General features: G+C 38.6%; 1 protein-coding gene across 1 annotated transcript in view; it reads right to left on the reverse strand.

The window, feature by feature from the left end:
* Nucleotides 1–11,278: 11,278 nt before the first annotated feature.
* Nucleotides 11,279–16,374, reverse strand: part of LOC137500419 (uncharacterized) — a 121,058-nt gene continuing 115,962 nt past the window's right edge. The window contains exon 5 of the mRNA XM_068227283.1: nucleotides 11,279–11,363. Within this exon, the coding sequence (XP_068083384.1) occupies nucleotides 11,344–11,363 (20 nt within the window). The 3' untranslated portion in view covers nucleotides 11,279–11,343. The remainder of the gene's footprint in view (nucleotides 11,364–16,374) is intronic.

The raw sequence follows: 16,374 nt of genomic DNA on the forward strand, positions 1-16,374 counted from the left end.
TTGCTTTGATTTCACATGCCAGTAAAGTTATGCTTCATATCCTGCACAAGAGACTCCGGGCATTTCTAGAGTATCAAATTCCTGAAGTCCAGACTGGATTTATGAAAGGAAAAGGTACTCGAGAACAAATCTTGAGCCTAAGACAAATCATAGAAAAGTCTAGAGAATTCAATGTTCCAGTATATCTGTGCTTTATTGACTACCAAAAGGCCTTTGATACTGTCAAATGGAACCATCTTTGGAAAATTTTGGATGACATGGGTTTGCCACTCCATTTAATTGATCTCAAGTCCTTGTATAAGGAAAATACAGCCACTGTGAAGATTCAAAACAAACAGTCTCAGCAGTTTCGTACAAGGGCTGGAGTTCGCCAGGGATGTATCCTGTCACCGTTACTTTTCAATATCTATGGTGAATATGCAATGAGAACTGCATTAGAAGGCTGGGACAAAGGGTTTTCCATTGGGGGATGCAAGATCAACAATCTGAGATTTGCTGATGACACCACCATCTTGATAGCATCATCTGAAGAGGAGTTGACAGAGCTGATCAAGAGAGTAGAGGAAGCAAGCCTAGAAATTGGATTACGCCTAAATCGGCAGAAAACCAAAGTCATGATTGTTGATCGTAAGAACAACAACAGTCCACATATCAAACAGATTGGAGGGTGTGAAGTTGTACATCAGTATGTATTCCTAGGCTCCTTACTATCCAATTGTGGTGGTTCCAAAGATGAAATAAAGCGCAGAATTGAAATAGCAAAGGTAGCAATGATCCGTCTGCAGAAGATCTGGAAAGATAACATCACCATTAAGACAAAAAAGAAGCTCGTTGAATCTCTAGTCTTCTCAGTCTTCTTGTATGGCGCAGAGACGTGGACCATCCTCAAACGTGATCGTGAACGGATAGAAAGCTTTGAAATGTGGTGCTGGAGGAAAATGTTAAGGATTCCTTGGACAGCTCATCGCACGAACACATCAATCCTGAACCAACTTCAGATAAAAGTGTCTATCGTGTAAGGTCTCTCAACGAATTGTACGCTACTTTGGACATATAATGCGCCGAGATGGTAGTCTACAAAAGCTGATTGTTGAGGGCAAAGTCCAGGGAACCAGACAACGAGGACGAATACCAACGCGATGGATTGACATGGTGAACGGCCCCCTACAGTGTTCTCTCAGAGTAACCACATTGAAAGCTTTAGATAGGGAAGAATGGCGGAGTATGGTTCATCGGCTAGAGGGCTGAATATTATGATAGTCACGACGCCTCAGTCATGAGGCAAAACGAAGAAGTCCCAAAACCCGACTGTTGATATACGAGGCTACAGGGCTGAAAATAACACCTCTATTCCCTCACAGGAAGTATGTGAGTGAGATTATCACTCTCTGATAAGCCTTCTGTAAATAGCATGAACTCATGCTCCACACGTATGTATCGGTCACGCACTTAAATGCCATTACTTAGCAAATGCATAGATTAATATATTACATCAAGTGCCCGCATGATTATGCGAAGCACAATGCTATTTGTATCAAATAACTAGCTGTTGTACCCATCCTTCGCTATGGAATTTTGAGAAAGACTGTCCTTATAGTTTTTCCAACTGAAGTCAACATAGATAGTTACAATGATGTCAGTATGAATGTCACGATTAAAAGTAATGTTGTCTTATGAAATATTTGATAACATGAAAAACAGCACATTTTCTCACTTTTAAAGTAAAGCACCAGTTTTGATCTAACATTCAAAGTTTCAGAGCTAGAATGACCAGGCCACAGACAGCCACTAACACTCCTGTATCATTATTTCACTTATTATGATGCTTGTTTAAAGGGACGTAACATCTAGGTCATCGGCCCCTAATGGTACAAAATGCGACGAAATGTAATAATTTATAAGTCCAAAATCATCCACTGACCAGAATTAAAAACGTGCTGTTCCTCACATAGTGACTACTAACCATAGGCAAGGCACACGCATGGTGTCGCTCATAGAGTGGTACTAATCACAGGCACTGTAAAACTCAACCCTGGTTCACACGCTGTTGCTACTTATCACAAATATATTGTGTACCTAACATAGTGGTATTACGAGCAAGTAAAAGCAACCCAGCGTGGTGGTACTAATTACAAGTAGTCTCATCGTTCTAATTCAAACAGGGTGAATAAAATTTTGTAGCGTGGACTGTAGTTCCTTATTGCCTGACATTACATACCGATTTTCATTGAATTATCCTCAGCCGTTTTGTCGTGATGCGAATACATACTTATATACATACAGACAGACATTGCGGAAAGTTAAAACTTGCATTTCTCCTTGTTACTGTGGTCACGACTGGTACAGAAATATCATTACATTCTGAGCAATGTACAGACAATCTTTTTTTAAGTTATATTGAGATAAATGAAAATTATTCAGAATTGTCTCCAAAAGGCTCCTAAAATCTCTAGAAAAGTCACTAGTCGTTATCATTGAAATTCTATCACCAAATCACTAAAAACCAAGCTCGATAGCTGCAGTCGCTTAAGTGCGGCCAGTATCCAGTATTCGGGAGATAGTGGGTTCGAACCCCACTGTCAGCAGCCCTGAAGATGGTTTCCCGTGGTTTCCCATTTTCACAACAGGCAAATGCTGGGGCTGTACCTTAATTAAGGCCACGGCTGCTTCCTTCCCAATCCTAGCCTTCCGCCTAAATCGGGAAAGTTGGCAGGCATGCTACTGTGGATTTAGGAAGCAGAATTTAAAAAAAAAGGAGCGAAAAAATATCCATAAAAATGCAAGAGTTGATTGAAAGGTAAGGAATAAATGCAACAACTCCTCCTTATAGCGTTTTTCTTAAGATTGAATTCTTAAAGTACAAATAGCATTTTGAAAAACATTCCTAATACAATATTTTTCTTTTCTTTGCAGGTTATAGGCGTACATAAGGCACGACATTGGTGTAACAGCAGTGCCTCGGGCTACATCCAGTACGACTGAACATTTCCCTGCAGCGCACGAGTTTCAGGATCTTGTTTCGGACCATAAGACAAATATAAAGATTTCAAATTTGGAAGTAATTAATTATTTCCTGTTCAGGAAGTCTGAAATTGATGTTGCTCCAGTGTCAAATTATGGGTCACTGTGTGATTCAGGGTACCGGTACTGTACCACACACGGTGTTATGGCTGTTTTCCTACTTCTATATCTTCTTGCTCTCAGTTATTTCCAAGGTGCCGGTGCCTCACCAGGATAATATCAAAGGTAGAGCGTTCTCCTGAAGTCTTCGTCTTACGCCTAAAATTATTGAAATAGGTCATATTAACTTTTCAGAATGTCACTACCTTATTATAAAATTATTTCTTAATTAGTACTAATTAGCTTAGTTACCAGTTTCAGTAACAACCATAATCTTCAACTGTAAAATGTTTCGAGCAGACTTTGATATTAGGAGTCACATTTTTATTTCGTAGGTCCTCCTTACGAATAGCATGCAACCACTTTTTACGGAAAGGATCCTGCTTAGGCAATTGATGGTATGAATATGGTCAACCTTGATTTTGGGACATAGCAGTAGTTAGGCCTCACAATTTTCTTGTTGTCTTTGTTGTCGTAACGATATATTAAATCTTTAACTTCATCATTTAACTAGGTAACTTCCATTAAAAACACATACAAACAAATGATCGACAAGCGCATACCGGGTACTACACGAGAGACATCTATCGCTAGTGTTTCAGTACATCCCTATTCAATATGTGAAGTAAATGATATTAGAGATTTACCTCTTTGCCTGAGGTCCTAAGTCAACTTACAAGACATGACAAGAAGATCATGACCATAATTTTGGTTATATGTATTTTAATGTTATAATTATTCCTGCAACACTGTCTTTGTCTGGTATACATATGTTTTAGTTATCACATAAACCGTTTAATTTTTATTTGGCTGAAGATGGCCACTAAGTAGCTGAAACTAGTCCCAAGATTGACGTAATATAATTCACTTGATATTGTATTGAAAAGGTGGATCCTCTTTTCAATGTACATCTTATGAACGTATTCATCGTACGATGTCTAATGGAGATGATTACGAAAAATTGGACTTTCAGTCCAAGGCCCGTGGGACATGTCTTGCATGTCACTTCAAGGTGGGTAACAGGAAAAACTGAAGAGCCATTTTACTCTTTTCGATAGAGAAGATATTAAGGGAGGTATCATCGACAGTGCGCCATGCCAGTGGTCAGAGATATAATATGGAACCTGAAAAGCAACAAGAATTTTGCACAACTTCGGACCAGGAACAGTTTCATACAATAAATTTGGAAAATGTCCTCAACCTCTCTTGACTTCGTTCAGGTTTTTCATATTTCATGTTACCGCCACGGGCTTTCACAGGAAAATATCAGTTTAACATGTCGCATTAAACGTGTACAGAGCTATGTTACTTTAATTCCTGAAGTAAACATGTAATCCATTGCAAATTCCTGTGCAAAGAACAGGAAGAAATGTTATTACAATATATAACTGAATGCAAAAGAAGAAACATTAGACATATTGTGGGAACATGTCTCAAAGGTAGTTTATTTCAGGCAACTGAATGGAATAAAGTTACAGTGAACTGATAGTATTAGGAATCACTGATTAAAATTCATAAAATAGGAAGGAAGCAAATATTTTATCTCTGTGACAAGTCAGTTATCATTCAAAGTTTTATAGTCTATGAAAACAGGAATTATAATACATGGAACAATAACACAACTGGCAAAAAAAAAAAAAACCAATGAAACTACACATTTCATTCTACAAGAACATCCTCAGATTCTATTAAACCATTTTTAACCATAAATAGATATGTATAATATCATTTTCTTTACATGAACATGTCAATGATTGTGAATTCATGAAGGTAAACAAATTATATGAATGTAGAAGTCCATTATTGCAACTTCAGTCTCTTCGTTTAAGGTTTTCTGTACTTATCCTAAACCAGCTTCAAGTTCGTTACCTCCAGACAACAGTAAGACTATATGTCACCTGATTGACTGTTCGTTAATAGCACAAACTTATCTGTAGAGGAGATAGGTGAATGTGTGAAGGGAACAACTGTTAGCAGTGAGAGAGAGAGAGAGAAAATATGGTGGGGGAATGCTGCATTGCTATAGTATACAGTGAAACCCCATTAGTACGTTCCTCATTAAGAAGTTTTCGCACTTAGCACAACATAATTTCGAAGTCCCGAAATATTTAGGTAACTTAAAGGGTCCACCTTTTCAATACAAATAAATGTTATAATGTTTATTTACAACATATTTTTACTTGGAACTAGTTTTAACGCTATTTAGCGGAATCTTCAGCCAAAATGTGAGAAATAGGCACAGGCGTATACATGCAGACATGTACATAACACAAAATGTTACAGCATTATGATTAAATAAGAGTAAGAGAGACATAAAATAATGAATTACAAGGTCAGAAATTGTCAGTCATCAAAATGATCTATGAAGGGTGAATCAAAACTGTACAAACACGAGTTAGGACTCAAAAACACAATCCCCCATAAAACATACAACACAACAAAACCACATGGAAGTTCGAGATGAACTTGGCAGTTGAAGATTCAAATTTTTTCAGACACTCTTCCATTAAATGTCGCCTGCCACGAGTGTAGTATAAACGTAAGTTAGGATTCAACAAACACAATCCTCTCAAAATTGCACATACCATTTAAAAAAGCTTTTAAGTAACATTGTCACAAATCATTTACAGAAATGTGAGCAATTAGTGAAACTCGATAAGAAACCTCTCACAAGGTGAAATCTTAACAGCAAAACCAAGAAAGCGGCTTAATATTAATCCATGAAACATATGCAGCCTTAATGAGGCAACTATTTACTTACCTTCTTCTTAATCTGTTTACCCTCCAGGGTCAGTTTTTCCCTCGGACTCAGCGAGGGATCCCATCTCTACCGCCTCAAGGGTACTGTCCTGGAGATTCAGACTTTGGGTCAGGGGATACAACTGAGAAGGATGACCAGTACCTCGCCCAGGTGGCCTCACCTGCTATGCTGAACAGGAGCCTTGAGGGATGGGAAGATTGGATGGGACAGGCAAGGAAGAGGGAAGGAAGTGGCCGTGGCGCTAAATTGGGTACCATCCCGGCATTTGCCTGGAGAAGTGGGAAACCATGGAAAACCACTTCCAGGATGGCTGAGGTGGGAATCGAACCGACCTCTACTCGGTTGACCTCCCGAGGCTGAGTGGACCCGGTTCCAGCCCTCGTACCACTTTTGAAATTTTGTGGCAGAGCCGGGAATCCAACCCGGACTTGGCAGCTAATCATGCTAACCACTACACCACAGAGGCAGACTATTTACTTACCTACTCTGAAAAACCTTGGCATATTGGAGTTGCATCTTTGATTTAAGAAGGTAGTGCAGAAATTAAGATTTGTAAATATCATTGTGGGGTATGAGGGGATTTAAAATGAAAATACTTTATTTCTACAAACTGTGCGCATTTGAAAGTTGAGTAAATAGGGAGCTTAACTGCGAACCTGGTGAGTGATTGTCGAACAATTAGCTTGTCAACCACAGTCGACTGGATCACTCGCTGCACTCCTTGGATTTATCTAGGACGCATCAAGTCGGCCATAATGCCAACTACCGTCAGCTGCTTATCTGCCGGCCATATGGTATTTCGTAGGCGACGGACCGAACTTAGCCGAGTTGCTCCGAGTGGCTAGACATTGTCAGGTCAGCGCTCCTAGAGAACAAGGCCTGGCAACACAAATGAGAGTAGCTGATGAGGTATGTCCAACTGGGCCCATGCCAGTAACTCGGTTAGCTTGTTGCCGCTTGGGGTATTTGGATGCGTTTCCCTGTTATGTGTGCTTTTCATCGATTATATTAATGTTAATCGAGTCTTGTGTGTTAACACTCGCCTAATATTCCTATTAGAGTAAGTTCAGTTAAAGGTGTTATACTCCGAACGGCCTTACTTCTAAATTGAAGTTTTGCAAAACAAATGAGCATTGCCTTTCCTCTGTTGCCAGCGCGCTACTGCCGCGAGAACAGCTGATGCAATACGACCACGATAAACAGCCCTCGTAAAATGTAATACCGTACTCGGAAAAACTAATGAATATGGATTGAAAACAAATTCACAAAAGCTACACTTACTAACAACATCTGACACTAATAAGAGTGTAACCTTTACTACGGTGGTTACACAAAACAAATACTAAAACACAAAGGAGGGAAGTAAGAGTAACTACACACTAACAGAAAACACTATACACTCAGAGAAACATCAGCTGGCCTACGCGGATCTCTGCCAACAACAACATAATACGAAATATCAGTAGGGCCAACTAGTGGACAATGAATCAGGAAACTGGAAGGAACTACGACCTTGTGAGGGCATGGATATGGCTTAGGTTGTAGATTCTTAAATAATTCGCCGTGATCCTTAAATTTGAAAAATATTTTTTACAAGTGAAAATTTTACAAATACTTCCCGAACAAAATCCACCAATTTACAACTTACGAACTATACGCTCCGTGATACACATATCTTAAAGGTTCTTTGATAATGGGCTTCACTAAGAGTTTCAAACTTCAAACCAACTATACAACTAGTTACAAATCCAGTAGTACAATACTAGTTAGTAGGTTAAAAGCAACGTAAGAACAATTACAATTTACAGTGAAGTGAATATACTCTCCTAAACTCTAACGTACATCAAGTGATACAGAACTACCAGAGGCAAACCCCAAGGTAAACGTATTAAATTACAATCTACCAATTTAGTGAAATAAGAAATGGGAATGCCTCGAAATCAAACTGGGACCCCCAGCAAAAAACCAAGGCATCGTAAATAATTAATTTGGTGAATCTAGGTTAGGCTAGGGCAGACTCCTATACGGAATAGCAAATGAACATTACGGAAATTTTAACCGGAACGGAAAGTAAGAGTGCTTACCTGTAGGTGCGCCATCCCGGAAGCAAGGCGTCGCGCACGACGCAGACCAACATAGACTAAAGACAGATCAGGCCAAGACAAGACCGAATTATCACGAACGTTGCCTTGCTCACTATATATAGGAAAACTCCGGCCTTGGAGTAGCCAATCAGAATGCATCAGTCCGCACATCCCCTCCTAGGTTCACCAATCACAATTCCTACTCCCGTCATGAACTTTAACTAACATTCTCGAATACACACGTTCGTGAATCTTCCATTTCGAGAATAGTTAGAAAATTCCTTCTAGAACACATAACCCACAAAAGGCACACACCCTGTTCAACAATTTTCTAGATACTTCCAGTAAGTACAGAATAGAAATCTACTATTTACAAATACATATGCTACAAATATTACACAGTACAGGTTAGGTCACTACAAATAAAACATATCATACTTTACAAATAAAGTCTTCAAAAACACTTCCCACTTCCGCTATATTGTTCACCTGTGACAAAGAGAATATATTATTAAGAATAAAAGAGAATGAGGAAATAAAACATCACTCACTGCTAATGGCTGGCACAGGAAGGAGGTTATGGCCTACAAAGGGAACACTCCACTGGTCTCAGTCACTAGAACCCTCCAACAATATAAAAAACACTAATTACTGAAGGAAAATGCGAAAGATCGCAAAGCGTACCAAATACCATACACGCTGAGCGAGATAGGTTAACCACGTAGCAAATGTAAATATTAGAGTTGGCAACTGGGTTTCGAGATCGTGCTCTGTCGATATAAATCGATGTGAATGGCAGATTGGGATGGGTGTCCATGGATGTCCATGCTTCAGCGCATAACCACCAGACAGAGCCAAAATCTGCCAAAACGTCAATTTAGAAGTAGAGCCGTATGGAGTATAGTACTTACAAATTGTTAATATTAATAAATTGTGTTTAAAGTGCCGCCATGGCCACCACGTGAGGTTAGAACTGAGTTTATTTTTAATGGTGTGTTGTGAATTGCAATCACTTTCTTCAAATTATCAATAACGATGCCTCAGAAATGCAGTGTTCAAAATTGTAAGGGCAATCATCACACTGGCCCTAAAGTGAGTGTTTTTTCGTTTCAACTGACGACTTGGAGAGAGCTAAGTGGTTTACAGCTATTCGCCGACATGATTTCATTCCTCCCAAAAATGCAAAGGCAAGTCTTAGTTATTAGTATATTATATCTAAATTCAATCATTCAATGGCTTAACCCTTAACTGCCCAGATTATTTTATTTGAATTTTTCTTTAATGTTTTGGGATAAGTAACTTCAAATGCATCTAAAACAACTTAAAAATAAGTTATTTAAAAAATTTATTGCACAGAATTGGTGAAATTGAACGTGTCCATATGGACACACTGGGCACTTAGTCACTATATCATGTTAATCATGAGTTACCCTGGATTGATTCTAAGTATCATACAGATTTCCTGGTATAAATTTATCACATGAGATTGAGAAAATAATGCACCAGAGAGACATTGTTGGCAGAAACAATCGATTTTATCTGCATTCTGAGAGTTTCCTATTGTTGTAAAATCAAATAAACATTGACAGAAGATATTAGTTTACTTCTTGCTGCCTGCATTGAAGATCTGTCATACATACAGTCAGTTCATTGGCATTCATGATACTTCGCGAAACATTCCTCACAGAGTCCAACATTATATTTACCGCACTTGGTGCGTACAGCTGATGATTTTTTTGCACAGCACGCTCCTACACACTTCTTCTTTTCAATCTTTACAATGTAGTGTTTGTAGCCTTCATACCTGATGTAGCTTGGAACTCTCTTCTTAGACGTGGAACCTAAGCCAGCAGATGGCCTTCCTGTTGCACTGATGGGATTCTTGTATCGATTCAAGTACGTTAGTACAATTTCTCGCCTGAAATCTAGTTTGTTTAGTCTGACTCCTCCTTGCCTTTTCAAATGCCAAGCATTATGGACCGATACATCAATGAGCCAGGACAGAATCGACCAGTACCATTTCTTTCTTCTAATGTTTATCCTGTACATGCCAGTATACTGATCCATTCGGTCCACGCCACCCATAAACTTGTTGTATCCTCCAACCATATCAGGACGTTCAATGCAGATAAACTGTATCTTTTACCGAATATCTCTTTAGTGAAGACAACTGATGTACACCAGCGCAGGTTGATGCCACGGCCAAAACAGATCCACCCATTTTACTACCAGAATCTCATTGTCCTTACACAGAGACTGTTCAAAATGTCCCTCTCTTTCTTGATCATACTTTTATTGGGAGGTAAAGGACAGGTTTTGGGAATCCTGTTTTCACTAATTGTACCTGTTCCACCATACCCTTCTTCACGTAGAAATGAGAACAGGTCAAAACTTGTCAACAGGTTTTCAAAGAAAAACAGGAAGGGCAACCTTTTCATTTCAATACTGAAGTCATCGATCATTTGAATCAACGGCCTGGCTGCCTTTCCAAAGTGGGTCTCATATTCGGTGTTGCGATGGTGACACTTTCCTTGATAGAAAAATTAACCAAGAATCCAGACGTTGTTCATTAACAACATACCTTGTAGCCAAACCGGATTGGTTTGCCCCTAATAAATTGTTTGAGAGAATGTCTCCCAAAATATTTTATCATCGACTCATCGTAAGACAGCTGCTGTTCAGGAACAAAGTGTTCTCTGCATTTTAGTTGTATGTTGTCAAGGAGAGGACGAAGTTTCCACAGCTTGTCATTTAGATCAATTTTGTTGCTGTCTATACAGTGGAGGAACCGAAGGATTTGTTCAAATCGGTTTCTTCTCATAGCATTCGTTACAAGCTCGTTTCTTGTATCATACTTAGAATCCCAATATAATCTTACTAGAGAGAGGGTTGTAACCACTTAAAATAAGGATGCCAAGGAAGCAACGCATTTCTTCACAAGTTATCAACGGATTTGAACAGTTTTTGAAAACAGCATAGTTGTTTGACTCTTCAACCAATAATTTAACAATGTCATCATCGAATAATACTTCAAAAATTTGAACTGGGGTTTTTGCACAATATATACTAAAGTCGGGATCAGAAAAGGTCCTAAGATTAGACTAAATCACCATCTACCCACTGTTTTTGCCTGTGTTTGGTCAAGTAATCAAGGTTTCATGGCTCAGTTTCCGCTTCCTTGTCAACTAGTCTCACTTCTGCTTGAGAACGAAGTTGCCAAGAATTTAGGTTGCCAGGTATGCCTCCATCCTCATCCCCTAAATCTTCATCCGTCAAAATTACTGGATCAGAACGTGCTATGAACACTATCTGTTTCTGGGGTACTGTCATCTTCTTTGAAGAGAATGTCGAGAGCCTCCTGAACTGCTAGATCAGAATTCAATATCCTTGACAGCGACCTATGGAGATAATAGAACAGTAGTACAGTACTTCAGCAGTACTCCGTCATGTTCATAATAATAATAAAATTGATGTTATTTTATGTGCTGTTATATTTATGATTGAATACATATTATGCATATAACACAGCTGCAATGAATAGAATTTCTGACTCTACATCTGCCCACCGTGTCCATCGGTAGGATAAACGAGGTCCTGAACACTAGACTAATTGATAATTTGCCATTTAGGCAAGTAGCCTGTAATAACTACAATGTTTTATACTTCCACAAACAAATAAATAAGAAACTTATACAAATATGAACTAAGAAAGCTACTTACTCTGTGTCAATGTCCATAATTTCCACATCAAAGTTTAAACTCCCAACTCAGAAGCTCATAACTGCCACTCAACAATGAACCAGCAACAGAAAATGAAACATTAGATAGATGAAACTTTCCCTTTCCAGTTTGAATTGTTACCAACCCAAATTGTTAAAGACAAAAATTACCAATAAAGAATTAGGATGATATTACATACATGTCCATATGGACATGCAGGGAATTTAAGGGTTAAGTAGTAGAATGGTCCTTGAAATGGAGCCCTGTGTTGTAGGTGTGCGAGCTCCATTTCAAAATTCATGAGGATGAATGGACGACCAGCATGTATGATAAGAGAAATGGGAAATTATTGACTGCACCTCTATCTCATCCAAGGCTTGTGAAAGGTTTGTGGATAGGTCTCTTTTCATCATCATCATCATCATCATCATCATACTAAACCATCTCCAGTTTCCCGGGTGTGGTATATGAGCCTCCTCCATCTCATCCTGTCCTTGTACCATTCTTCCTCCACCAACTTGTCCCAATCATGACCTCTCAACAGTACATCGCTCTTAACTAAATCTATCCGTTTCCTTCGTGGCCTTCCCACGGGTCGTCTTCCTTCTACCTTTCTGTCAAATTCCTTCCTTGCAGTTCTGTTTACTGGCATCCTCTTCATGTGACCAAACCACTTCAGTCTTGATATCTGAATCTTATTGAGGAGAGAATCATCTATTCCTACTTCTCTAATTTTCTCATTCCTAATCTTGTCTTTCCTGGTTTTCTGGATCATAGTGCGTAGGAATTTCATTTCAGCTGCCTGAAGTTTGGAATTATCTCTATTGGTCAGTGTTGTGGTTTCGAGACTGTATGTAAGAATTGGTGTATAATAGGACTTGTACAATGTCATTTTTGTTTTCATGGGTATTTGCTCATCCCACAGCAGGTGTCTTACCTGGTGGTAAAATTGTGTTGCCTTACTGATTCGATTGTTCACCTCATGGTTTGCTAGGTTGTCATTTGATATAACGCTACCCAAGTATTTGAAAACTTGAACGCTGTCCAGTTGAGCTTCATTTAACATGACTATTGGTTCTGCTCCTTCCCCATACACTTTCATCACCACCGTCTTGGTCTTGCTGATGTTTAACCATATTTCTTAAACTCCTCATTCCAGCTTTGTATTCTCTCTCCCAATTCCTCTTCTGAGTCACTCCAGATCGCAACATCATCTGCAAATGTGAAGGCTTTGATATCTCCATGTTCTTTCCTTTTAATAGATTTCATTACTACATCCATTACAATAATAAATAGAAGTGGTGACAATGAGCTGCCCTGCTGCACTCCTCTCTTTGTTTCAAACCAGTCCGACAAAGCACATCCTACTTGAATACAGCTTCTGTTCCCACTATACAACATTTTCACTTTGTCTATGAGGCTGTCTCGCACTTGAAGTTCTTTCATGCATTGCCAAATTCTTTCCCTTGGTACACTATCGTATGCTTTCTCAATGTCCAAAAATATTAAAAATAAAGGCTTGTTCTTCTCCCAGTATTTTTCCATTAGCATCCTAATTGCAAATATAAGGTCTGTAGTTGACCTTCTTGGTCTGAAACCATACTGCTCTTCTTCCAAAATTGGTTCAACAATATCTCTGATTCTGGTCTCTATTATTTTTTCCAATATTTTCAGGATATGAGACAGTAGTGTGATACCACGGTAATTAGTACATTTTCGTCGGCTTCCTTTCTTGAACAGAGGTACAATGATGCCTATCTTCCAGTCCTCAGGAATAGTATTTTCCTCCCATATCTTGTTGAGCAGTCTGTAGAGCCACTGAATTCCTGGAATTCCTGCTGCTTTCAGCATATCTGCACTTAGTTCGTCTATGCCCACTGCCTTTCCTTTCTTCATGCTCTTGAGTGCATTTTCAACCTCAAGCCATGTAATTGGTGGTTCAGTTGTGGTTCCTTGGCTTGGCTCTCCTCTATCCGTTGTTACGTTTTCTGTATCTCCATTCAGCAGCTTTTCAAAATAGATATTGAGTTCTTGTTTAATTTCTCCCTCTTCTTGTGCCAGAGTTCCATCATCACGTTCTATTGCTTTTATGGTCTCTTGATCCCTTCGCTTGTTTTTCACTACTCTGTATAGCAATTTCATATTTCCTCTACTGTCCTCTTCCAGTTTGTCTGCAAACTCATTCCATTTCTTATCTTTTTCTCCCCTTACAATGTTCTTTACAGCAAGTTTCTTGTTCCTGTATACTCCTTGAAGTCTTTGTATTTCTTGTTCATTTCGTTCTTGTCCCTGTTTTTGTTTTTCCTTGTCCAGTGCCTTCTTTATTTGGTTTCTTTCTTTCACCGCTGTTTTCACTCTATCATTCCACCATGGTGTCTCCTTTTTTCTTTTGATAGAACTTGTAACTCCACATAGGTTTTTGGCTTCTCCCACAAAGGTGTCTTTGAAGGCCTTCCATTCTTCATTGACGCTGGTTACTTCACACTTCGGCAAACTCTGTTGAATCCTTAGTTTGTATTCTTCCTTTATTCGGACTTCTTGCAACTTCCAAGTTTTAACCCTTGGTTTTTTCGTAATAAGTTTCTGCGTTTCATTTGCCAGCAATCTGTGGTCACTGTCCATGCTTTCACTAGGGATGACCTTTACATCTGTGATGTACCTGCCACCATCTTTATTTGTGATTACGTAGTCAATCAATGTTCTATACTGGCCATCCCAACTGTACCTTGTTATTCTGTGACTGTCTCTTTTTTTGAAGAATGTATTTTTGATTATAAGATCATTTCTTCTGCACAGATCTAATAGTTGTTCTCCTTCTGGGTTTCTTTGTCCAAATCCATGTGGACCAATGATGGTCTCGTACCCAAGTCTGCCTACCCCAACTTGCGCATTTAGATCTCCAAAAATAGTAACATTTTCCTCATTAACTGTATCTTCCAGGTCTTGCCGAAATTTCTCTTTGTCTTCCTCACTGCAGCCTGTCTGTGGGGCATACACTTGTATGATGGTGTACTTAGTGTTCTCCAGTTTCATGAACATTTTAATGATTCTATCACTTTTGCAGATAACTTCAAGGTCTCTTATCTTTGCTATTTATAAATGTAATAGTAGATTTTTTTGGGGGTGATTTATATTTTACTGATTTAAGCATTTGCTGTATTGAATTTACCAGTTATTACATTTAGTTTGGGATGTGCTGAGTATTCACCTTACTTTATACGACTCCTGTTGTGGGTATAGTGATATTCTGCGAAAACTTATAGGGCCTAAATTATGAAGGTATGTAAGGTATTGGCTTTCAAGTATTCCTTCTGTGTTGGACCCTTAACTGCTAGTGAGGCAGCTCTATTGATTATATCGCATGAGGGAATATACGCTCTTAGTGTGGGTTAATATTTTTAGTTCAGGCTAGACAGCAATGTTATTGTGTTTATTGCAATTATGTTAGGCTCTGTACAATTACGTAAATTACATTCACTCAGTGATTTTGTATGTCTCCTTGTGTGCTATTTATTTTATATTAAAATCAACCAGATATATCTAAGACACGACATGGTCCTGTGAAGTAAGTGGTGCCATGAACTAATAGACGAGGGCATTTATATCTAGGTGAATACATTCTAATTTGGTCTAAACGTTTTAGGAGCTGTTCCTTCTCAGTTTCCAAACTGCCCAGAGTATTTGTCTGATACCACATCTGCCCACCGAGAAGCTCCAGATGATAGGCGTTGTTGAGTAGACAATGAAAGTTTAGTCAAGGCTCTTGCTCAAAGTTTAGAGACCTATCAAGCTCATGTCAGTACTGTTTCAAGAACTTCCAGGAATTTAAAGAAAAAATAAGTTCAATATCTGTAAAACAAGACTTGAACTGCATTGAAAAGGAACAGTGTGTGTACTTCATTTTAATCAAGAAAGAGCCTATTCCACATCTTTCCCACACTGATAGTAGTGAATACAGTATTTCCCAAACTAGGAAAACTTGCATTTATATTGGTGTGTTTGTCTCTCACGGTAGACAATTTAGGTCTTACAAGATTTTTCACTTCTTGTATTGAAATTAAGTATTTATTATTAAATGCATATTACAACACAAAATTGTTATATCTTCATCTCATATACTTCATAGGTTACTTTTACTACTTATGATAAAAAAATAAAAATAAAATACTGCCTGCTAAATCTCTCAATGCAATGGTTGGTTGCCTTTGTTAATTTAAGAGAGCCCATGCCGCACTCTGGGCGAAACACTGGTAACTTTTGACGATAGAGTTTCCTGAATTTTATTTCTACCTATCTCAATTGGAAGCCATATTTTGGTCAGCAATATTTTTGTTTGAATTGGTAACAAGTGTTTGAGTACCTGTGGCAACATAAGTGGTTCATCACTCAAAACTGTGGTAATTGTGCTACTTGTTTTGTAACAATTATCATCCAATACAAGAATTGCTTATGCTGGGGTGGGTTTGTTTTTCCCAGAAACTCCTACCTGGTATGGGTATGGTATTATTGAACTTGTGGTGTGCTTGTTGTTGAGTATGTAAGCTGAGGGGGTTGTATTTTAATTTTGTGCATGCCATATTATTTATTATGTTGATAATGTGACAATATTTAGAAGTTTATTGAGCTATTCTTTAATTTTTGGGGCAACAAAGGCTCTGTATCTAGAGTATGTACTTCTTGACACATTGC

This window comes from Anabrus simplex, chromosome 4 (genome assembly GCF_040414725.1).
Source record: "Anabrus simplex isolate iqAnaSimp1 chromosome 4, ASM4041472v1, whole genome shotgun sequence".
NCBI classification, from domain to species: Eukaryota; Metazoa; Arthropoda; class Insecta; order Orthoptera; family Tettigoniidae; genus Anabrus; species Anabrus simplex.